Here is a 24,871-nt window from a genome sequence, read left to right as displayed (position 1 = left end):
GAAATTTTTTTCGGGAAATTATTTTATTTACTGGAATTTTTTTTCTGTACTAGACATTTTTACTAGGCGGGAATTTGAAATTTCGTAAAAAAATTTGAAAATTTGAGCGGGAATTTGAAATTTCGTTTGAAAATTTCAAAACTTCGAAAAAAAAAATTTGTGATCGGAAAATTATTTTATTTACTGGAAATTTTTTTCTGTACTAGACACTTTTGCTGGACGGGAATTTGAAATTTCGTTTGAAAATTTCAAAAAAAAAAAGATTTCGTTCGAAAATTTCAAAAAAAGTTGAAAATTAGAATTTGTTGTGTACAGGAAATTATTTTATTTACCGGGAAGAGATGGTTTGCTGGGCGGGAAACTTTGAATTTTTCGTGTACTGGTAAATTATTTTATTTACCAGTCAGTTTTTTTTTTCCAGGAAAACGTCAGCATGTCCCGTCTAAGGGCAAGAGGGGAATAAAAAAAAAACTGACATTTGGACCTGCAACTAATTTTTGGGCAAGAGTGGATTTTTTTTGGGTTTACCCCCAGATTTTGGACTGTTGGCTCAAAAATCCTTTTCCTAACTGGGTCATGCGAAAAAGCTGGTCACACTTTAGGAGCCAATGGGGAAATAACCCTATTATTATAGTAGTATACTATTATAAGATTAATCTCAAAAATGAGAGAAATGATTCAAACTGAAAAAATTGGTTTTGTAAAAGTTTAAGTAAACCCTTCATTGGGAACAAGTATGGGTTATATCCTTTCAATTGCATATAATATACACATAAGGCAACCAAAGAAAACCTAATCTCTGATAATATTAAGCCATACAGTGTCAGTATAACAAACTTACTATCGATGATAAACCTTAAATTTAAGACTACAATCCGATCTCTTACCAATAGGTTTTCCGATATTTTCATCTTAAAATGGCTAAAGGTCGGCACAATAAGGTTCCTGCCAAAATTGCCATGGTTCCATTGTTAAACGTCTTTGAATAGCAATTGGAATTTAGGTATCCTCTCAGGGGGGATGGGACAACTCACAATCAGTTTACCTTTCATGGCCCCTCTATAGATTGCCTGCAAAACGTCACAAATCCAAATTTAGCATCCCTAGAAGGAATTGCAAATATGAACTATTCACAAGAAGTTTAAAGTAATTTATAGCTCTGAAACTCTATAGCTTGCTCCAGGTAGTTGCGGCAAATGTCAAGAGCAAAATGTATTACAAAATATGAACACATTACATCCTTATTCTTCTGAAAAGTTTAATGTCATGCATAAATCAGAGTAAATGTTTCCCATATGTACCATTGATTTGTTTGGGCGTCGATTTCCAAAAGTTTATTGCCTGGGTGCAGGAATGATGAAGATAAAAGGCAAGATGCAAATGTTTATATATATATATATATATATATATTATGGTGATACACTTTAGTTATTGTAAATACAAGAAACTATTGAAACTTCAAAAAAAAAGCTATTGTAGAGTTAAATTTTATGGTCTAACATGATAATATGTAATACAGATACAGAGATGTATGCTCTCACATTATGTAAGTAAAAGCACCCACTGAAGTGATTGCGAGTTTTGAGCACACATCTTCTGCACTCTACGTGTCTAAGTGCAAACAAACGCTAAACAGAAGGTCTATGTTACGAAAAATAGCTAACAACCAAGAAGATGAATTAAACACCATATTGAATGACCTTTCTATTTCACGAATCACGACCAATCCACACTAAAATGAATCAGCATACCTCAACAACATCAATGAAGTCCTGCTTCCTATGGAATGCACCTATCCATTTGGTGTGATCTGCAGTCCTGAAAAAGAAAGACAACAACATATGAGTTCATAATACGATATGTGATTGCACTGTCAGGTGACGTTTCTGCTTTCCAAAAGGTGAAGAGGTCATATATGGAGTTTATTAAAGATAGAGAGGAACCATGCTTCTTTCGCTGCTTTTGCATATGAAAATTGACAGTTCTAAGCACTAAATCGAAGAAAAGAGTTTAGGGTAAGTTGTTAAGACTGGGACACTGGGTTGTACATTTTTGGCCTAATAACCTTTTGGACATACACAGGTGTGTGCTTGGCTAGGAGGTTGGAGTCAGGCTAGGAAGGCAGCTACATTCCTTATTTTGCAGGCTCCAAAGGTTTTTCACTACTAGGGCTAGTGCGGGCACTCGGATGGGCACTTACACTAAGTTTAGTGCACATTGTCCTCCCAATCCCGTCATGTTATAAAAAGGATTATGTAAAAAATAGTGATACTTAACTAAAAGGGCTTCAGATTATTTACGAATTGACATTATTAGATGACTGTGTGGAAGTACTCTGGAGAGATTTTAGGAATATATCATTTTCAAGTATAATATATGATATCTATTTTACAAACGAATCAATGGATTAAAAAGAGTTAAACTCGTTTCTTCTAGTGATAACAGGAACACCTTTTTAACAAGTACTTGGTTAGAACAATGAGGAAACACAACACATGCAGAATGGAACCGAAAAGACTCAAAAAAACAATTTTTTTTTTTTTGAGAATTCGACTACGATCTACGTTAGTCGTTACAAGGAATTGATGCATCATGAAACTGTAATAAGCACGATACCCGCCTAATTTAAACCAAGAATGGAAGAGGCCTAAAGGCCAACAACAAAGAGGCCTAAATCCCGACAAATTATTACATAATTTATAGCCTAAATTACACAGGATAAATCTTGATGGCAAACCGCTTCCACCGAGATCTATCCCACGACCTCATGGACTCAAAAAAACATTACCCTATGGAGAAGACAGAAGAGTCGTACCCGGAATCCATCTTCATGTGATGAGCGTTAAAGAAAAATACAGTTGATGGTACCAAAGTAATATCAAAGTACTTGACATAAACTTGAATCTCTTCAGATTCCATATCTACCAGTGCTATAGTTGCAAACTTGGAAACATCCCTTGCTGATTTGGCTAGCTATAAAATAAGGTGAAGCAATGGATTAGAAAATATCGTAAACCTAATTTAATTAAAGACTAGTAAAAAATGTGAGTGTTGGAATAACAAATTGACTAGGAAAGTTGCATCAGGATTGACCTCACTATAAGTATTACATCAAATTCAAAGAACTAACTGAACTCCCAAAGCAGGTCAATAGGAAAAGGTAGCAATAGTTAACTAACTAAGCTACAATTATCACTGGTTCGTGTATTTGACAGAGAGAAACAATTTGGGCCATGAAATGGCTCAACGGCCTCCAGCTTTCCTGTCATATTGATTTATAATTAACCTCAATAAATTCAATTTCTTGAAAGTCAGATGATGGTTGACAATATACCCTTCAACACTAAATGATGAAAGAAATGGATTGCTTTGTCAGGATTTTGATCATGAAGAGAAAACCCTAATGAAGAGTTGTTAAAAGGGGGAAAGGGAATAAAATTAGTACTTACGATTTCATCGAGTTGGAGACAATTGGCATCGGAGGGTTTGCCAAAGCGAAGAACGAGAACTTTGTCAATAGTGTCTCTGATTATTGTGTCCACTTCTCTCTTCTTTCTCAGCGTCCTAACAAGTTCAATACTCATCTCTTCCTCTCTCTATCTCAGATGGAGAAAACACATAAACAAGATGAATAGAACTTCTTTTTTTTGTTGAAGAAGATGAATAGAACTTACACCGGCGCTTCTTCAATTGTGTAAAAGTAACTGAAACAGTAGAACGAAAATACCTTTCTGATTAACAATTTGAGAGTGTGCGAGAGAGATATAAGACGAGTTCAGGCAGATGGAGATAGATAGATGAGAGAAGAAGACGTGAGAATTGAGATTGGGATTTTTCTTTGCCAAAAAAAGAAAGTTTATTTTCTGACCCTCTACTTTGCCACCAACTTCTTTTTTGGCTCCTTCTTTTCGTAAGTTTAAAATTGATCTCATTTCATTAACACCGTTAGTTAACTTCAATGATTAATTTTTTCGTTTTCATAATTTTCCTTCTTATAAAAATTATTTGTAAATTCAATATTGGTCCGCTTTTAAATCTAAATCTTTTTTTTGATGAAAGGCTTTTAAATCTAAATCTAGGTAAAAAATTTCAGTTTTTTTAGAGTTAACTTGGGGGTCAAAATGTAAGTTATTTTAAGAAAAATTAAAAACATTAAAGACATACCATCTTTTCCTCTCTCTTCCATTCTGTCACCTCTCTCCTCCACATCATCTCTCTCGCCATATCATCTTCTCCGACGAAGATTATCGACCGACCAAATTTCCAAGCGACCTTCATTTTTCTTCTCCTTTTTATTTCTCTCTCTTCTTCCTTCTTCCCCCTTTCTTCCTTCTTCGTCTCTCTCTCCCATTCTTTAAAGCTTCAGCGAAGGGGGCGAGAGGGAGGACCTCCTTCACTGAACTTTTGGAATTTAGACAAAATCGATCTTGTTTCGTCTGGAAACCAGCGGTTCGACGAAGGGGGTCCTCCCTTTCGCCGGAGCTTTAGAGAGTGAGAGTAGAAAGTGTCCACTTGATATATATCTAATGGTCTAACTCATCATTTTTTTTTAATTTAGACCAATAGAAATCAATTTTTCATGTATCCTCAAAATAACGAAGTATATGTTATAATAAAACAGGTCATTTGGTTATCCAAGGGATAAGTCTAGTCGTCCATTTTGATTGGGAGTTTAAAAAAAAAATCACATCCAACGCTAATATAAAATCATTTTCCTGTAAACAGACTCAAAACAGAATTTTGGTCGTCAATAATCGACAATGTTCTCCCTAAAATAACTACTCCTCATATTTCTCATACAATCCGCAATTTTTCCCTTTATTTCTCTCCCTTTTGAATTTTCTCCAACAGATAAAACAAATTATTTTGGTCGTCAAATTATTTAATTTTGGGCCCGTTCCGTACAGGCCCGGTCCGACCCGTCAAAACCTGTTTTTTTTTTTTTTTTTCTTTTCATGCTTTTTTTTTAAAAAAATTCCATAGATAAATTGAAAACATTCCTTTCCGAAAAGATTTATCCAACAAAATCATTCCTAAGATTCATTTCCATAAAATATTTTCGAAAAGTCTTTCCTAACTTGACTTATCTGTTTAAATCATCCTCTATATTATTTCCAAAACGTAATTCTAAAATCACATTCACGAAATCTTTTAAAAGATCTTTCTTAAACTTGTTAACCTATTTATGTAAATCATCTTCTATTTATGTAAATCATCTTCTATTTATGTAAATCATCCTATACTAATTATTTTCAAAATATAATTTCTAAAATCATTTGCCAAAAATCTTTTCAATAAAAAATTTCCTAAACTTATTAATTTATTTATGTAAGTCACCCTCTATTAATTATTTCCACAAAGTAATTTCCAAAATCAATTCAAAAAACTCATTCTAAAATCTTTTCTATACTTATTTATCAAAGTCATATCCTATTAACTAATAACTATTCCTAAAATCTTTGAAAAAGTCATTTGTAAATCATGTCATTATTTAAAGAAAATCGTCTCTAAACTTTTATTTATATATTCAAAATAATCTATAGATTTATATTTTTTTTATTTAAATTTTGGATGTACTATATGCAACTTCAGTTTTGCTAAAGACAACTATTAGACAAAAATAACTAAATAAAACTAACAAAAATATTGTCCTAAATTGCTAAACAACACCAACACCAAAAATCAAGTATAACCGAATTTCTCCTCCATTCTATACACAACTCTACAAAAATTATTAAACAAAATAACTAAATAAAATTAATTGAATTTCGTCTTAAATTGGTAAACCCAACACTAAAAGAAAAAAAAAATCAAATATAATCGAATTTTTTCTCAAAATTCAAATTTCTATTACCATAATTAATTATTCATAAATAAAATATATTCGAACATTAAATTAAGAAGTTAACAAAATATTAACAAATAACAAAAAAAAAAACAAATATATATTTTCCAAAAAAAAATCCAACGGATATTGTTCAACAAAAAAAATCCAACGGTTATAGTTTCAACAAAAAAAATCCCATGGGATATTCATAAAATCATACTACATAAAATCAATATGTATATTTTTAAGCTTAGTTTAAACCTTAATAATGTATATTTCATAAAATCATGCTACATAAAAATAATGTATATTTTTTTAAAACCTATAACACTATTTTTTTTAGATAATACTAATACAACCAATTTTATTTTTGTTTAATAATTTAATAAAGGAAAACATTGTGTCTATTAAATAATTTTGGGAAGTTAACATAGTTGTATTTAGCAATCTAAGATTAAAAAAATTTTTTGCTAGATAAAACCAATAAATCGATCTCTGGTGTTGTTTAGCAATTTAATAAAAAATATATAGTTGTTTCTAGCAAATAGCTCTATGAAGCAATTATGCAGCTTCATTTAGCATTTGTCTAAATTTTGGTTTTTCAAATTTTAAAAGAGAAAAAGAAATTATATAAAATCCGGGCTGGGCTGGCCCGGAGTCAACCCGCCCCGGCCAGGCCTGGGTCTATACCCGGTCCGGGCTGAGCCCTTGTATAGCCAACCCGGGTTGAGGCCCGGCCCGAGACACCTCAACCCGGGTTGGTTAGGCCCGACCCGGCCTTTTAAGCATCACTGCTCGAGTCTACCAACTGTAAGTCGAAAAGAAAAAGGAGAGTGTCTGTTTGAGGAGAAGGGAGTAGAAAACAGTGGCGGCATTAACAGGGAGGCGCCTTTAAAACTCCCCACTAGTAAATCAATTCGAAGGCTTTAAAACGCCTAAAAACCCTACCATATATAACATCCAAAATCCTTGACGGTTAATTCATCTTTGTAACCCAGCGCGGCCGATTCGCGGTCCTAATTCTTCTTCTTCTTCTCCTCCTGGACTCCATCGCTCATCAGATTATCCTGTTCTTATCTTCAGGTAAGATTTCTCTACTACCAGATTTTCATATTATAACTTTTTTATACCTCTGTTGGAATTTCGATTTTATCATCATCTCCCTACGGTACCAGTCGAAACCCTAAAGTTCCCTCAAAGAATCAACCGATTCCAGTTAAATTCTGATATTTTTAACCTAAAAGTTATCATGGAACGTTGTTGAATAATTATATTTGCTCGGGTTATGAATTGGTTATCACTGCAACTCGGTTAAAGACGATTACTTTATTTGTTGCCTATGAAAACATGGAATTTTTTTCTTTCTAGATTTATGATGATTTATGGAATTTTCGTTTTGTCACTTCGATTTGTCATGGAAGAATCATTAAATTAACATACGAAGATTAACCACGAACAATTCGTTGGAATTGTTACAATTGAGAGTGGGAATTAAGGAGGTATTATTATGGTTTCTGAGTAATTTAAAAATAATGGGAAGGAGTGGAGTGAGTTAAAGTGGGTCTTTTTTCAAACAGCTCCAGCAAGAAATACCTTAACGCATTAGTTTATGCTAATTGAACCTGATTCACTGTCTTATGTTGGTAGATACTCATTACTCGATAGTTAGTAAGTTGACTAATAGGATCCTTAGGGCTTAACATTTAATTCTTAGTTACCATCAGTTATTCTGTAGTTTGATTGTCAAGCAAGTGATATTTTAGACTTTGTAGATCCTGATGATTGAACCGTTACCCGGTTGTTACTTTTAATTCCCTAGTAGGATTGTTAAACAATGGAGTTAATAAGAATTTAGTGACCGAGTCTGGATGAGTTATTAGGAAATCAGACGTGGTCTGGGTTTCAGGTTTACTGTTCCACTTGAATATGTCCTTTCCAGTTCCCTAGGAAATTGTTGAATATGTTAATGTTGTACAGATTCATGATCTTTTGAGAAAACATGTAAATGCATCAGATAACTTTGTGATTTTAATTTTGGTTAGAATAACAATAATGTGTTCATTTCAATCACGTTTTGCTATTACCTGCAGTCTGTAGTGAGTAAAAGAGGTAGCAAGAAACCATGTCGACTTTCGCAAAACCAGAGAATGCTCTGAAGCGCGCCGAAGGTTAGCAACTTTGCCGAATGTGCTTTTTAATTGCCTCATTTGTTCTTCAAACGATAATGTAAAAGATGTCACTGTATGCTGTATTAGAGATTTTTATTCAGTTTTCTGTCAACTACCAATTATTGAAAATTGGATTTTGGCAAAACACGGTGAGTTGATATATTTTTCTTTGTCTCTGTACGAGTGCAGAATTGATCAATGTTGGACAGAAGCAAGCAGCGTTGCAAGCACTTCATGATTTGATAACTTCAAAGAGATATAGATCATGGCAGAAGCCACTTGAACGGATAATGTTTAAATATGTTGAACTATGTGTTGACATGAGGAGGGGTAGATTTGCAAAAGATGGGTTGATTCAGTACCGTATTGTTTGCCAACAAGTAAATGTTGGTTCATTGGAAGAGGTCATCAAGCACTTTTTGCACCTTTCCACTGAGAAGGCTGAGCAAGCACGAACTCAGGCAGAGGCTTTAGAGGAGGCTTTAGATGTTGATGACTTGGAAGCTGATAAAAGGCCAGAGGACTTGATGCTAAGCTATGTTAGTGGGGAAAAGGAAAAAGATAGGTCTGATCGTGAACTTGTTACACCATGGTTCAAGTTTTTGTGGGAGACCTACAGAACGGTGCTAGAAATTCTACGTAACAACTCAAAATTAGAGGCGCTCTACGCGGTAAGCCATTTGATGCTATCTTTGATGATCTACATATTCGGGTTTTGTGAACTTTGACGATCTACATAACATAATGAAAAAGTAACATAATGAAAGATGTCGTGCCGTCATGGTATTTGATGTTAGTTATAGAGGTGTCAAAGGGTCGGTTCCGGGTAGAGTATCTCATTACCCAGAACCGAAACCTATTAAAAATTACAGTTCCAGTTCTTAGCAGTTCCAGGGTCGGTTCCATAATTTAAGGATCCAAAACCGGAACCTATAAAAATTCGGGTACTCGTCGGGTATTGAATATTCATCGGTTCTTTTTAGGAAGGTTATACTATATCAAAAACTCAAATATTTTTGCTAGAATCTATTAATTAAACGATACAGGAATGAGTTATTAAAATTTACGACAAATGTTATTATTGTATATTTAAGTTGCTATAAAATTTGTTATTAAATATAGTTTGACTATTGATTAAGAATGTTATGTTAAGTGAGAAACTCAAATGACATGATTAGAACATTATTAACATAAAATAAGTAATTAGGACCTTAAAATTTGTGAAAGAATCACCTAATTGCGCATTAAATTCGGGTATCGGTACCCGTCGGCCGTCGGATATACCCAATAAGTATTGTAATTTTTGTAGGTTATAACGGGTAATACCCGTCGGGTATTAAATTTTTATCGGGTATGAAAATCAGGATCTGGCATAAACAGTTTCGGTTCGTTTCCGGGTAAATGGGTACCCATTGGCATTGCCACCCCTTGTTAGTCTGTTGGAGTGTTGAAAAAATTTATACTCATGGCGGTATATGATTGTTTGTAACTTGTGTAATCCAGTCAGTTAATTATGTAGTGCTAATGAGTCATTTGTGTTTTCTTGTATGGATAATTGGATATGAGAATGATTTTAACTTACCCTTTGTTTATTTTCCATGAAATAGATGACGGCACACCGAGCCTTCCAGTTTTGTAAGCAATACAAGAGAACAACAGAGTTCCGTAGACTGTGTGAAATCATCAGAAATCATCTGGCAAATCTTAACAAATACAGAGACCAGAGAGACAGACCCGACCTGTCAGCACCTGAAAGCTTGCAACTTTACCTAGATACAAGATTTGATCAGCTTAAGGTTGCAACTGAGCTTGAACTCTGGCAGGTATGTGCACATATGCGAAATAGTTCAATTCTATTTTGAGTGACCTGTACTACTTCCTTCACTATTTTTCTTCTATGCAGGAAGCTTTCCGTTCTGTGGAAGATATTCATGGTTTAATGTGCATGGTACAGAAGAACCCCAAGGCGTCATTGATGGGTGTTTATTATGCCAAGCTTACACAGATATTCTGGGTCTCAGGCAGTCTACTTTATCATGCCTATGCATGGCTCAAACTTTTCACTCTTCAGAAGAGTTACAATAAAAACTTGACTCAGAAAGATTTGCAACTAATTGCGTCTTCAGTTGTTCTCGCTGCACTTTCAGTCACTCCATGTGATCTTACATACGGTGCATCTTATTTAGAGCTTGAAAATGAGAAAGAACGAAATTTGAGAATGGCTAACCTTATAGGTTTTAATCTTGATCCTAAGTGTGACAACAGAGAAGTGGTAATTCATTCTACTAGCAGTTTCTATTATTCATACAGTTTTCTTATTTAAATTCACTTATCCTGATGAGTGTTTTCTTTTTCAGCTTTCGCGCTCATCGCTTCTTGCAGAGTTGGTAATAGGATCTCAAACTTGTTTTTCTATATTGAGAATTTCTGAGCTTATCTTTGATAATGAAGGTTATTTCTTTAATGTGATACTTTCTGCAGGTCTCTAAAGGTGTACTCACTTGCGCTTCGCAAGAAGTAAAAGATCTTTATCACCTTTCCGAAAATGAGTTCCTTCCATTGGATCTTGCTTCGAGAGTCCAGTCTTTGTTAAACAAGATATCCAAGCTTGGAGGCAAAGTTGCGTCAGCTTCTTCTGTTCCTGAAGTGCAACTCTCACAATATGTTCCTGCTTTAGAAAAGCTTGCTACCCTGAGATTGCTACAGCAGGTTAATTGTTTATCTTCTGTTTCAACGTCTTTCGCGGGGACACTGCTGTAACCTATCTTTTCTGTGTTTCCAGGTTTCTCAGGTTTACCAGACAATGAAGATTGAAGTTCTATCAAAGATGATTCCATTTTTTGATTTCTCGGTTGTAGAAAAGGTTTCTGTTGATGCCATTAAATCCAGTTTCATTGCTATGAAAGTTGATCATCAGAAAGGTGCAGTTTTCTTCGGGAATTTTGTAAGTAAATCAATCTAATCTTGTTCAAATTTTGTTTACGAACGCCATAAAATCATTTTGTCTGCCTGATTGGGTTTGTGATCAAACTAAGCATTTGAGAACACTGGCTCAATTTCACCTACGGGTAATTTTTTAACATTTTTCCTTTTTCAGGATCTTGAATCTGACAGGCTCCGTGACCACCTGACCGTGTTTGCTGAATCTTTGAATAAAGCAAGGTCCATGATTTATTTCCCAGTAAAGAAGGCATCAAAACTTGGTGAAAATCTTCCAGGTTTAGCTGAGGTTGTGAATAAAGAACACAAAAGACTCCTTGCTAGGAAGTCGATAATTGAGAAACGCAAGGAAGAAGAAGAGCGACAAAGGTCTAAGATGGTAATATTCTTATAGTTTAAATGTTAATTTACTCTTTGTTCTGCCACTACTTGTAATCTAAAGTCTAAACACTGGCTTAAAGTTTGTTCTCATGTATCACAAGTAAGTTTTCTAATAACTTTTATTTCCGTAGGAACAAGAGGAAGAGACGAAGAGGCTAAGACTTCAGAAAGTAACAGAGGAGGCTGAACAGAAGAGGCTCGCGTCTGAGTATACCCGTAGAGAGGAACAGAGAATCAGAAAAGAAATTGAGGAAAGGGAAATTGAAGAAGCTAAGATTTTACTTCAGGAAGCCGAGAAACGGAGTAAGAGAAGGGGGAAAAAGCCCGTCATAGAGGGAGTAAGTAACATCTCCATTTTATAGTCTCTCCTTTTTGTTCTTTCATAGTTCTCTGGAGGTAATTGTGTAAAACTTCTGCTTTCCCAGGAAGTCACAAAAGAGGCATTGCTATTGGTTGTTAAGAATGAGAAACTTAGAGAGAGACAAGAAATGGAGAAGAAACTGCAGAAACTAGCTAAAACAATGGAATATATGGAACGAGCAAAAAGAGAAGAGGAGGCTCCTCTGATTGATGCTGCATTTCAACGACGACTGGTAGAAGGAAGAGAAATTCATGAACGTGAGCAGCAGGTATGTGTATTTTCTTGATCGGCTTCACGCTTCACCCAAAACTTCACATTTTCTCGTTTTTTATTCTCTCTGACAGGAGTTGCTTATTGTTATTTAGGTTTGACATTCTGCCGATCTTTTTACCTTCTCTTAACTGTTTCTGTGTATTTTCTTATAATGGTTCCTTTACGCCCTTTATCTAATTTTTCTAGAAAGTATCGATTCTATTTTGCTACTTTGCCTAATTAAATCCTTGGACACATCATATGTCACACTTAGTTTGCCTAAAAAAATCTGCAACAAGCTTTCGGTGGTTAGAGTTCTCTGATGGATCTCACACTCGCTATCTGTTTTCATATTGTACACGTGTGGTAGTTACTTCTATACGGTTACTTAGGAATATTTCATGCTTCTGCAGCAAGAGATCGAGCTCAGCAGGCAACGCCATTCCGGAGATCTTCTGGAGAAGAATAGGTTGTCAAGGATGATGGAGAATAAGGTAAATTTCTTAATGTTCAGTCACATAAAACTAATGCATATTAACCCAGTTTATTTTTGTGGGTCAAATTTTAAATGGGTTTGCTGCTGAAAACTCAAAACTATGTTTGGATTCTTGGAAGATTTTGTTTGAAGTGTATGTAACTTCAATGACTGACGTATATATTGATGATAATAATTTTAGTAAACTATAAAAAGTTCATATGTATTTCAGTTTCTGGGCAATTCGTTTTCACATCTTCCTTTTTTACAGATAATATTCCAGAATCAAATTGTCAGTCGTCGAGAATCAGAATTTAGCAGATTGAAAAAGGAGAAAGAGGAACGGATCAATCAACTTCTCCGTATGCGTAAGCAAGAGAGAGAAACAAAGAGAAAAATGATATTTTATTTGAGGTCAGAGGAAGAGAGACAGAAGAAATTGGAGGAAGAGGAAGCTGCACGAAAGATAGAAGGTCAACATACCTTTCATGATTTCAATTTTCTTTTTATCTTTTCTTCGTTTAGTCGTCTTTATTAGTACAATTATTTTGAATATTCACCAATGGTGCACATTTTCAGAGGCTGAAAGGCGAAAGAGGGAAGAAGCAGAGAGGAAAGCGAAGCTGGATGAGATTGCTGAGAAGCAAAGACAGAGAGAAAGGGAAGTGGAGGAGAAGGCAAGGAAAGACAGGGAGGCTCAGCTGGGAAGATCCTCCGAGCCTCCAGCTCCGAAGCCTTCTCCAATTGCTTCAGCAGAGCCTACTGCTGCTGCTCCACCTGCACAAAGCAGTGGAAAATATGTACCCAGGTTTAGGAGGGGGGGAGATGGTGGATCGGGAGTGGCAGCTCCACCGGCAGGTGCAGAACCGGAACGATGGGGAACTAGACAGGCTGATCGCCCACTACCTCAATCTGGAGGTGATAGATGGCGTAGCAGTAGCGATGACCAGAAGTCTTCATTTTCCGGGAGCTCAACTGGTTCCCGCTGGTCGTCATCTAGACGTAGTTGATTATAACATCGGATGAGCGTCCTTTCCGTATAGTTTTGCTTCTTGTGTTGGTGTCTGAAGCATGCCAGTAGCTTTATTCAGAGGAAAGTATGTTGCTGCTTGGTGATACTTGTGCGTTCAAGTTTCTATTGATTTTTTATGAAACAAAATGTACTTGTTAGTGTTTGTCATTTTATCTCACCTTAATACCTGAATAAAAGAGACCAGAAATTTTGGGGCTTTTTTTTCCTTTATGGATCTTTAAAATTTTGTTTTCTCTTTTTTGTCTTTATACTTGCTTTTTTTTTTCCTTGCCAAAACTATTTTAACTTTTTTTTTTTTGGTGGAAAGACAAATTAACTTTTTATCCTGCTAGCACCCTAGAAAGTTTAGAAATGTATATGAAGGACAATGCATGTGCGACGTCGATGTTTTGCTATCAAATCATCAATCTATTATAGGTTTAGGTGTTTGAATCTCTATATTGGTTGTTGAATTTTTATTGTTTTCAATTAGTTTTTTTAATGGGGTTATTTCTCAAATGGCACCCAACTTTGTGACCAGCTTCCTGCCTGACCCCCTATTTTAGCAATAATTCCTGTATGGTCTCCTTTTTTCGTAATCTTTAACATTCCGTTGCTCTCTCTTCTCCATCTCATTTTCTCTCTCTGCAAAGTCACTTATCACGCCATATCATCATCTTCTCCGACAAGAGTTGTCGGCCGGCGACCTTCAAAATTTTTTTTCCTTTCTCTTCTCTCTCTAAAAATTTTTCTTTTTAAAAAAATTTTCTCCTCTCTCTCTCTGTAAACTCCGGCGAAGGGAAACCCCCTTCGCCGGAGTTTAGAGAGAGGAGAGAACTTTTTTAATTTTTTTTTTAGAGAGAAAAAAAAAATTTGGAGGTCGTCGGCTGGAGATTTGGCCGGCCGGCGACTCCTGCCGGAGAAGATGATGATATGGCGTGATAGGTGACTTGGCAGAGAAAGAAAATGAGATGGAGGAGAGAGAGTAACGGAATGTTAAAGATAACGGAAAAATGGGGTCATACGAGAATTATTGCTAAAGTAGGGGGCCAGACAGGAAGCTGGTCACAAAATTGGGTCCATTTGAAAAATAACCCTTTTTAATAAAACTCTTGAGAGTTTTAATTTCGATTGATGAATAACAACGAAAGTAGTTTCAAGGTACAATTCTACTTTTGGTATACTTATTTTCTATCATTTTAACAATTATATATATACATACAAAAGTAATTTGAACTTCTAATTATTTTGTGGTAGTTGAATAAAATGTTGGTGGCTATAGTTACTACAAAGTAGTGGAAAGCACTATAACCCATTCATTTGAGAGTGAAAAGGCATTTGGGGTGAACTTGTGGACAACGATCCTTCGTACAAATGCTAAAAAAAAACTAGTGCTTCTGATTTCCATGTTTGGGATTCGAAGCATTAGAGTTTCGTACTACTTTAAATCGCACTTTTACCCAAAAAAAAGTTTGTGAGTATAGGTAATGTACACAAACCACTTTAATTGTTGGTTGATATGAATTTTTTCTTGCTCTCTCTATCCTTTCGGTAATTTTGAATTGATTGATCTGAAATATATTAAGAATGTCAGACGTATCCATTTTTTCTCCACACGAGGTTTTTCTTTTCTGGCTCCTCTTAACAATTGATCCAATTCTTTTTCCTCTCTTTCTATCAAGAATTATACAATTCTCAATCTTATGAACTTTGAGTGGTACATGGGACTTATGGAGTGTTTTCTTAAAAATCACGCCTAATGCAAAATTCAATTTAGATCTCTAAAACGACGCGGCTGGTAGTTAAGAACATCTAAATGCAGAACTCAAAAACTCCATGTGTCAAGTTTCAATTGTGGCTCTCTCACTCATAAGTGACGAAAATAGAAATCTTCAATTGTTTTGTATTTCATATGAAACTCTAAAATTGTTTTGTTTATTAATATGGCACGGTAATTTTTGTAAAGAAATAATTCGCATTTGTAGAAGATATATAAAGACCTAATTTATATTGGTTTAGATAATAAAACTGATGAGCCTCTAGAGATATCTCAAGAGGACAACTTAGAAATAGAGTGTATTATTGAGATATCTTTATTTAACCAACATCATTGTATATAGATCTAAGTACATAACCCAAAATTGGAAGTTTTAAAGTGATTTAGTTCATAAGACTAATGTAATGCTCAAGGTCTTAGTAGGTATCAATATCGTCTCTGCTTTTGATGCTAGACCGCAGACTCAATGATTATCAGTTCTAGGTTCTAGCATATGCTCCACGAGGCCATCTATAAGATCTATAAAACTATTAAGTTTGAGCTCACACTATAGCCTGGGCTCTTGACACTCTACTAAAGGACGTGGGATTGTTAAGAATAATGGTATTCTTGTTTTCAAGATCTTATAATTGAATCTTCATCTGCTAAAGAAAATGCCTACAGATGTTTAGGTGGTCCTTTGTGTATATGTGAAGTCACAAATCTTTAGGTGGTCCTTTGCGTATATTTGAAGTCACTACTCAAGTCTTTAGGAGACCCTAATATGTATTATATCGAGTCAATCATCCAAGTCTTTAGTAGACCCCTTGTGTCTATTTCACACAAAATATCAAATAACTTGATGTGAAGTCTAAGAGGACTCGTGAATTCATGATTCCTTCATCCAAACACGCCATAGTTTTTTCTTTTTTTTTTTTTTTGTCCAAAAGAGCTTTGGCTTGATGATGTGAGTGCTCATCTTGTCAGGATATATTGCATGCAACTCAACTTAGAATCCCATCCAAGTCTCTCTCTCCAAACTAACTACTCTTGGAGCTAGCATACATTTTCTTTTGTGTAACAGGAAAACGGAAAAATATGGTCAAGCTTCTAATTTAGCAAAAGCTAATTTCTGCCAAAGCTTAATTAGAAACTGATCAACACATTACCTTCCTGTTGTGAGAATATGTTTAAAATTCTCTTTTCAACCTCAATTATAGCTTGACATGTGGTAAGTCTCGTGGAGAGGGTTCGAGTCCACAGCCTTATCTCGTGGGCTACAATCACAATCGCGAACAACTGATGTCTATTATGTAATTATCTTTGTTTTCTCTCGTTGTAATTAGCACCACGTTCACTATTATGCGAAGTCAATGACTAAGTCTCTTCGTTAGTCCTGTCATGACAAAATATGTAAGTAAGTCAGTCAAGTCTTCAGTAGGCCCCTTTTGTGTATTTAAATGCAATGATCAAATGAATGAATTGATCAAGATTTCAGAACCATTAATTACTAATTGTCGTCATGGAGCTTATTAGATTATTGATAATGGCTATTTCCTTTCTTAGTGTATTTTTGTGTTCATCAAACATAATCAAGTTTAATGCTGCTTGCAATCCAAGAGAGAGAGAAGCTCTTATAAACTTCAAACATAATTTAAATGATCCTTACGATCAACTCTCGTCTTGGGTTGGTAAAGATTGCTGCAAATGGGAAGGAGTAACCTGCAAAAACAAAACTAAAAGTGATGGTAACGATTGGGTTGTGCAACTTCAACTTCATCGTCTGTTGTTGAGTGGCGAACTGAATTCTTCTCTGTTGGAGTTGAAACATTTGTATCACTTAGACTTAAGTGGTAACAACTTCACGGGGATTCAGATACCAGCTTTCTTAGGTTCACTTCAGAATTTACGGTATCTTGATCTAGGATCTAACCATTTTACTGGCGAGGTTCCTCCTCAACTAGGTAACCTTTCAAGTATTTATCATCTTGATTTGAGTTTCAATGAGTTGGAAGGGGATATACCAAGAACCTTGGGAAATCTTTGCAACTTGGAGGCATTAGATTTGTCTGTAAACAAGCTTCAAGGAGAGATCTCATCAATATTATTTAGAAATTCATCTATATGTTCTGCGAACAAATTGAAATCGCTACACTTGCATTATAATCTACTTTCGGGCCGATTACCTGATGAGTTGGTAACTCTTAAGAATCTAGAAGAACTGTCTCTTACAGGTAACTCATTTTCTGGTTCAATTCCTACGTCAATAGGAAGTTTGTCATTGTTGAGAGTGTTAACTCTTAGCAATAACAAGTTAAATGGTTCAATTCCTATGTCAATAGAAAGATTGTCATTGTTGAGAGTGTTAAATCTTAGCAGTAACAAGTTAAATGGTTCTTTGCCAGAAATTGTCGGGAACCTCTCGAGTTTAGAAGACTTGGCGATCGCCAATAACATGCTAGAAGGTGATGTAACAGAAGCTCACTTTGCCAATCTTAAGGAACTGAAAATTTTATTTATTAGTTCGATGGTTCTAAACTTGAGCCCTGACTGGGTTCCTCCTTTTCGACTTCAAGTTTTATTTCTGACGAATTGTTCAGTCGGAAACCGGTTTCCTGGATGGCTACGAATGCAAAAAGGCCTTATGGAAGTAGACATATCGAATGCAGGATTATCTGGTTCAGTTCCTAGTTGGTTATGGAACATGACTTCCCAGTTAAATTATTTAAATATATCACACAATCAACTTGAGGGGGACTTATCACATGTGTTATTGAACAGTTCCATGTACGGACGTATTTACTTGAACTCAAACAGATTCACAGATAACTTGCCACTTATATCTTCTCATGTAGTGATACTTGATCTTTCCGAAAATTACCTTTCGGGGTCTATTTCTGTTTTACTATGTAATCCCACAGAAGATGTGAATGACTTACAATATCTCGATCTTTCAGAAAATCAACTATCTGGAATGCTTCCTGCAGATTGTTGGTCTCCCTGGAGATCTTTGGTTTTCATAAGTTTCCAAAGCAACAACATAACAGGGAATGTTCCAACTTCTATGGGCTTTCTTAGTCAACTTTCAGTATTGCATTTACAAAATAATTCACTACATGGAGAATTACCTTCCTCATTGCAAAATTGTACCCAGTTGAGTTTAATCGATCTTGGTGAGAATAGACTCACAGGTGCAATACCAACATGGACAGGAGAAACTCTTACGAGACTCAGAGTTCTCCGACTACATTCTAATAAGTTTCATGGTGAAATTCCTCAAAAACTGTGTTACCTTATTAGGCTTCAAATATTAGATTTGGGGCATAACAATCTGTCCGGAACAATTCCAAAATGCTTTAGGAATTTTAGTGAAATGACTTCAAATATTGGATATGGGAGTTTTGCATTGGATGATGTCAAGGACACAATAGACTTTGTGGCCAAAGGTAAAGTTATGGCATACGGAAAAAGTTTGATTACACTAGTTGTTGGTATCGACCTTTCAAATAACAATTTATATGGCGAGATCCCCGAAGAACTAACGTACCTCTTCGTATTGCAAACATTGAACTTAGCAGGTAATAGTTTTACGGGAGGAATTCCAAAGGGAATTGGTCATTTAAACTCACTTGAATCGCTTGATTTATCTAACAACCGATTATCGGGTTCAATTCCTCAAAGCTTGGCGAATTTAACTTTCATAAGTTATTTGAACTTGTCATATAACAACTTGTCAGGGAAAATTCCTTTAGGAACCCAACTGCAAACATTTTCCGAGTTGAGCTATATCGGGAACAATGATCTCTGTGGTCTTCCACTTGATAAATGCGACGAAGATGGAAATTATCAAAAAGCACCAAACCGTGACGGTGAAGGATCAATGGACGACGATGAAGAGGAAGATTGGATTGAGATGAAATGGTTTTACATGGGACTACCATTTGGATTTGTGGTAGGTTTTTGGTGTATGTGGGGTGTTTTATTGGTGAAGAAGTCGTGGAGGTATGCTTATTTTAGGTTTTTGGATGATATAATATACAAACTCTCTACTTGTCTGAAGTAGAAGAAGAAATAGTAGTCTTGCACTCATGAGTTTATCTTTAATGTAATAATAATAAACTTTGCTTTTCTGTATCTGAACAAGAAGAGTCAATGTCTATAGTTATACTGTTTTGTCAAGCTTACTCGGCCGAGCAAAAAAGTTAAATTAGGTGTTTGCTCAACCTATATGCAAACCATTGTAGAACTAAGTTACTTCACAATGGGACAGAAGATCGTATGGTAATCGTGTCATGTATCAAGACATCAGTCAGCAGGATGGAGCAAAACAAGTAGGGTTCCGACACATACCGTTGTATTTAGAAAGTAGCTCAAAGGGTAAATGCTTCTCAACTCAGATGGAAAGTCTTGTATCAATGAATTCGAGCTCATTGAGTAAATAATTGTTGATAAATGAGCTAGAAGTCTCAGAACTCATGAGTTTGATGATGGTCTTAAGCTTTTATTTTGAGGCATAGACATGAAATGACCGACACAGAGAGAAATGGCATGAAACCTGCAACCAATACTGCTAAGAGAACAGCTGCCCAGGTCAAGCGGAAAGAAGAAAAAGCGTGAGATTATCAAGACTGACTAACCTCTTTCGTGTAAGCAAAATCAAAGACAGCATAACGACATTCATTGGCGGGTGTTTTTAGCCGTCCCAAAAAGAATACAAGCTAAAACCGAATAAATTCGTTGGGAAAATAAAATGCTGCATTGTTTATTAAAGTAATGTTGTTCAAATGACAAACAATAGGTTACTTCTCTTTCTCTCTCCCCCCACAATCAAGAACCTCCCCTCTCCCCATCCCCATTTACTAATCTTCATCTTTTCTCAAAATCAAGAGTAAAAAATAAAACTTAAACCTCAAGATAGAAAAGAACATGTTGTATGTAACTTAAAAGTGAAAATTATACCTACCAATACCCAATCAACTTTTCCAAAACAAGAAGAGCTTGTTTTGTGTACTGATGTGGCGTTAAAATGCCACATTTGGATCACTTAACTTCGATGAGTTAGTTCGTTTCGGGTTTTATTTCTAACTATTTATGTGTTTTTCTTGGTAGGTACCTTATTTGGAGTTTGACGCTTCATTCGGAATAAAACGGAACATTTATCACATTTTCATCTCATGTGGAAGAGACCGGAAGGAAAGAGCATCAGGGGTATTTTTGTTATTTTGATAAAATCAGGGGTTAGATGGAGAGTGGAGTCAATGGTGAGTCCGCCGGCGAAAACGGAAGTTGAATCGGAGTTCGGACGGAAAAGTTACGGAGGAAAGAAGTCAAAGGACATTTTTATCTTTTCTGAAAATTAGAAGAAGTAGAAACAATTATGCAGGCACCCCTTGGTTACATAATGGAGCCCATATCCAAGGCCCAAGAGTTGAAAGAAAAGAGACAAATGAAGAAACTTGTAGGCACCCCCACCTAATGACTTAATATTTTGGAGAGTTAGGCTTTGGGGCTGCCTTTAGAAAAATAAAAAAAAAAGAAACATAAGGCTGGTTGGTCATCTTCTTGAAGGGGACATTAGAAGTTAGGGTTTAGGAGAAAAGCTAGAGAGAGAAGGGAAGGAGGCTGCCGGCCAAGTTCTCTTGGCCGGCACGGTTCGGGTTCGTCTGAGTTTTCACCGGCGCAGGACCAGCTCCGGTGCAGCTCCAACAGGTAGCAGATCGGGTTTTCGGCAACAGGAAGAGCTCGACAAGAACAGCAACTCCACTCGCCATTCTTGGCTGCAATAAAGAACAGCAACTCGGATTTGCTACGGGACACTGGTACGGGACAGAGAAAAGCACGAACAGCTGCTCGGTTGAAGCAATAGCACGGACGACACTATTTCTTGACCGGACTGTTCTTGGCCGGAAATACATACTCTCGGTCGGACTTGTTTGTGGTGTTCCGGCCATCATTTTGGCCGGAAATCATAGGGCTTTCACTTGGAACTCTTTTGTCTTGCTTCTCTTGATCTTTGATTTGGTTTTGAGTTGAAATTATAGTGAGAGAAAGCTTGAAGCAAGCTTTCATGGTTGTTTGGTTTGAGAGGAAGAAGAAGACTGTTGCTAAAGGAAACTCTGGTTCTGCTGAGAGGACACCCATTGTATACTGTTAAGGGGACCCCTGCATTCTTTTACAGGGAGATCGACAGCACTTCAAGACATATATTTCTCGTCGATCTTAGTCTCGCGCCTCATCGAATAGGGAGATTCTCATCTTAACTCGTGTCTTTCTTTATTTTCTTCTCGTTTGTTATGTGCTCTACCATGTCTAGCTAGCTTTTGTGGTCGGATACTCGTGATACATGTTTTGATGTGACAAGAGTTTATTGCTTTTAATGATAAAATCTTCCGGATTTTCAGACCGTTCATGGACTGGAATCTGAGTTAAACCAAGAGTTCCCATCCAAGTAAATGGGTGAAGTTAACTAACTTTTCATGCTTATAGATCATTAGTACTAGTCACTATCGACTTTGTGGATCGAAGTATCCTCCTCACTTTATTCTTGGTCGACCATTTTTCCCCAATCTCTCTCACCTCTCACTTTTAGATTAGATCGTTTTATTTGTTTATTTATTATAAATCAATCAAAAATCCCAATTATCACCTTTTATTTAGTCTAAGATAGTGAGTGACACCTAGACCGGTGGCTAGACTCTCTCGATATCCGAATTACCTCTCTATCCTTGAGGATCGATCCCGGTCTTACCGGGTTATTACTTGACGCCCGTATACTTGCGGGTGGAGACCTATTTAGCAAACTTTTTAGGCCCATCAAGTTTTTGGCGCCGCTGCCGGGGATAGGTTTAGTAGTTTGGATATTGTTTGTTGGTTTTGTTCATCAGTTTAGTGTTATTTGTTAACTTAGACGTTTTTGTTTATTTTCGTAGTTTCTGACTCTTTCTTATTTTCAGGAACTACTCTTAGGAAAAAGCCGAAAAAAAAGAACATAGGAGCGAAGGAAAAGAAAGGAATCAGAAGGAAGAACGAAACGAGAGGAGCATTCGCTAGTATCGTATTCTATCTATTTCTTTCTACTTGTGTGTAATTGGTTGGTAGTTTACATTTATAGCTTGTGTGTTGTTCCTTGAACATTGTGAGATCATGGCACGTTATTCTAACGGTTGGTCATTCCATGATGATGATGATGACCTTGAGCTGAAGAGTTCCATCATTACCCGACCTGATATGACCTTAAGAGAATACCAACAGTTGCGTAGAGCTGAGCTTAACCAACGTGGTATGACCCTAGGAGAACACCGACGGGTTAATGAGGGGAATAGGTCAATTGAGCCTAATCGACCTGGTATGACCTTCGGAGATTATCAACGAATGTGTAGAGATGATCTGATTAGTGAAAGGAATAGACCATCTGAACCTGATCGATCTCGTATGACACTAGCAGAATACCGACAGATGTATAAAGATGGTCAGATTAGTGATGGATATCGTCCGACACCAAATATGTATGAGAGACCTTATATTCCACACTATTCTGAGACCAATGACTTTAGAGGCAGGTATGATCCTAGTATATACGGAGGGAGTTATTATCAAGAGTCTTCATTTTATTACACTGGTGAGCCTTGTTATGAGGAGACTCTTGAAGATAGATCTCGATCAGAGTCCGAGAGTCGTCTTATTGAGATGATGTCACAATTTGCTACTCAAACGAAGCAGAGGATTGAGTCCTTAACTCAAAAGATAGAGACGCTCGAGTCACAGTCATTTGTCGACGAGGAAGGGGTTTCACCACCCCAAACTCAAGAGGGTACTAGGTACGATGACGAGGGTAATACGTCTAACCCTAGTACTAAGTTAAATGTCGATAAATCTACTGAGAGGACCCAAGAGCCCGAAAATATTGATGACCTTGTTTCGTCTTTACCTCAACTTTTATCGTCTCATTATGATAGAACTATACCAGACTTTGATGTTCAGGATGATGGCTCTATGAGCAAGTTTGAGGATGACACGATTATGAACTATCCGATTTTTGACACATGTAAGGAGTCAGTCTTAGATGCAATGCTAGGAAGGCCTGATATTATAACTGACTGCGAGGCTCCAGATGCCTTTGAGGATGTTGATGACATAGTAGTTAGAGACATGTTGGATAGTTTGTCAGACTATTTACCTAAGGAAACCATGGACCTTGACTTGGTCCCCGAGCATACTGCCTTACCCTTAGAGTCTAGTTCGACTTTCCACATGATCTCAAACTCGGTTGTTGATCCCTTTTGGGACATTTCAGACGTCTTTCCAAAGACGTCTATGGACATAGTGGATATTCTGTCCACTAAGCTTCCAGATGATTTTTTGCCTTCGACTGATATTTTGACCCTTCACGTGTACGTCGATCCTTTTGATGATTTCTTTGTTGTCGTTCCTTCTATTTATACCTACTTAGTGGACTGTGCACCCACTAAGTTTGGGGATGGCTTGTTTTCTTGTATCGTCTCACGTGCACTTCGTATTCTTTATCTTTTTGTGAGACGATTAGCACCGGCATATAGCTTTCTTTGGGTTGACCCCCAAAATTTCCGTCTCTTATTGTATGGTCTTTGACTGATTGAGATGGATTTTGATGTTTGTGGGTATCATCTCTGGAAACCCTCCACGAGACAGAACTCGTGCTCTTGCGAAAGCAAGAGAATCAACGGCTAATTGCATAGCTCAATGCAATCGTGTGTACCCGCGTTAGTGGTCATTTTTATGGTCATGATCTCATGTGCTTCATTCTAATATTGCTTGTTGATCATAGGAGCATTTCTTACTTGTTTTGCTTCTGAGGCATAGTTTGTTCCAAGTTTGGGGATGGCGATGAGCTCGACATCAACTTGGAACCTGTTCATACACGAGTCTCGGTAGTAGTATCTTTTATCTCCTCCGGCTACGGTAATATCTTTCCATTCTTCTCTTTAAATTAATATGTCTTATCGTTTGGTGAGTATATGGTTGAAACATTGAGGACAATGTTAGTTTTAAGTTTGGGGATGGGGTATGACTTTCAGCCATGACCATGGGGTTTCAAAAGACAAGAGGGTTCAATAATTCGACCAAATTTGAAAAAATTTTGGGTAGATTTGATATGACTTTAGTGGTATGCTTAAGTATGTTGATGCATATGTTTCAATTTTGGTGAATGTTATGCATGTTCTTAGTCTTTTTCATGAATGTTAAGTCCTTTAGTGTTTGTTTTCTAATCATATGAGTAGCATCCTAAGGAAAAAGAAACATTTCTGAGAGACCTATACTAGTCATTAGTGGAGACTTAAACCCATGTGAGATATCTGAGCCTTTATATTGTTTTCGAGTGTACTCTTCTGCGCTAACTCTGAGTAGAATGAAGAGCTACTCAACCTCGTAACTTTTAAAAGAGCTTAGACGATCTCATGAGCTCAACTTTCTTAGCCACTAGGAGTGACATCAGGATTGCGACCTTACTCTTGTAGTCCATGAAACCCGATAATAGTGTCAACTTTAGGGAAACGGATACTCCACCACCTATTCATCATCTTACTCCCGAGAATGAAGGCATGATAGTTATAGAAAGAAGAATGTGAAAGCAAATTGTGAATGAAGAAAAAAAGTTGTTTGTTGAGAATACTAGTGTTGGTATTTGTTTTGTTACGAAAAAAAAAAGAAAAAAAAGTGAAA

At 36.4% G+C, this 24,871-nt stretch overlaps 3 protein-coding genes across 5 annotated transcripts; 2 read left to right on the top strand and 1 right to left on the bottom strand.

The window, feature by feature from the left end:
* Nucleotides 1–696: 696 nt before the first annotated feature.
* Nucleotides 697–3,836, bottom strand: LOC147541992 (mRNA splicing factor, thioredoxin-like U5 snRNP). Of its 2 annotated transcripts, none has more exons than XM_086633061.1 (5): nucleotides 3,706–3,836; nucleotides 3,450–3,640; nucleotides 2,816–2,973; nucleotides 1,752–1,818; nucleotides 697–1,070 (listed from the first exon to the last, which is right to left on the bottom strand). In XM_086633061.1, the coding sequence occupies exons 2-5, from the start codon at nucleotides 3,582–3,584 to the stop codon at nucleotides 972–974; spliced, it is 459 nt and encodes a 152-aa protein (XP_086489187.1). In that variant the 5' UTR covers nucleotides 3,585–3,640; nucleotides 3,706–3,836; the 3' UTR covers nucleotides 697–971. The 2 variants fall into 2 exon arrangements, with proteins under 2 accessions (XP_086489187.1, XP_086489188.1); XM_086633062.1 differs by having other exon boundaries at nucleotides 3,450–3,600; nucleotides 3,728–3,836.
* Nucleotides 3,837–6,621: 2,785 nt separating this feature from the next.
* On the top strand, nucleotides 6,622–13,640 carry LOC147541991 (eukaryotic translation initiation factor 3 subunit A-like). The gene is made up of 14 exons (XM_086633042.1): nucleotides 6,622–6,910; nucleotides 7,918–7,995; nucleotides 8,185–8,666; nucleotides 9,603–9,818; nucleotides 9,899–10,267; nucleotides 10,353–10,382; nucleotides 10,477–10,704; nucleotides 10,778–10,939; nucleotides 11,093–11,314; nucleotides 11,448–11,654; nucleotides 11,742–11,945; nucleotides 12,343–12,423; nucleotides 12,676–12,877; nucleotides 12,984–13,640. The coding sequence occupies exons 2-14, from the start codon at nucleotides 7,950–7,952 to the stop codon at nucleotides 13,412–13,414; spliced, it is 2,880 nt and encodes a 959-aa protein (XP_086489168.1). The 5' UTR covers nucleotides 6,622–6,910; nucleotides 7,918–7,949; the 3' UTR covers nucleotides 13,415–13,640.
* Nucleotides 13,641–16,191: 2,551 nt separating this feature from the next.
* Nucleotides 16,192–19,942, top strand: LOC147541990 (receptor-like protein EIX2). 2 transcript variants are annotated; one of them, XM_086633045.1, is made up of 2 exons: nucleotides 16,192–17,445; nucleotides 17,515–19,942. In XM_086633045.1, the coding sequence occupies exons 1-2, from the start codon at nucleotides 16,695–16,697 to the stop codon at nucleotides 19,233–19,235; spliced, it is 2,472 nt and encodes an 823-aa protein (XP_086489171.1). In that variant the 5' UTR covers nucleotides 16,192–16,694; the 3' UTR covers nucleotides 19,236–19,942. The 2 variants fall into 2 exon arrangements, with proteins under 2 accessions (XP_086489171.1, XP_086489172.1); XM_086633046.1 differs by having other exon boundaries at nucleotides 16,657–17,406; nucleotides 17,578–19,707.
* Nucleotides 19,943–24,871: the final 4,929 nt, after the last annotated feature.

The sequence above is a fragment of the Eschscholzia californica genome, unplaced genomic scaffold, assembly GCF_041429995.1.
Source record: "Eschscholzia californica isolate CP2 unplaced genomic scaffold, dmEscCali1.0.p SCAF_4, whole genome shotgun sequence".
NCBI lineage: Eukaryota > Viridiplantae > Streptophyta > Magnoliopsida > Ranunculales > Papaveraceae > Eschscholzia > Eschscholzia californica.
Note: the sequence above shows the minus strand (reverse complement) of the source record. Positions and strands in the feature narration are given on the sequence as shown.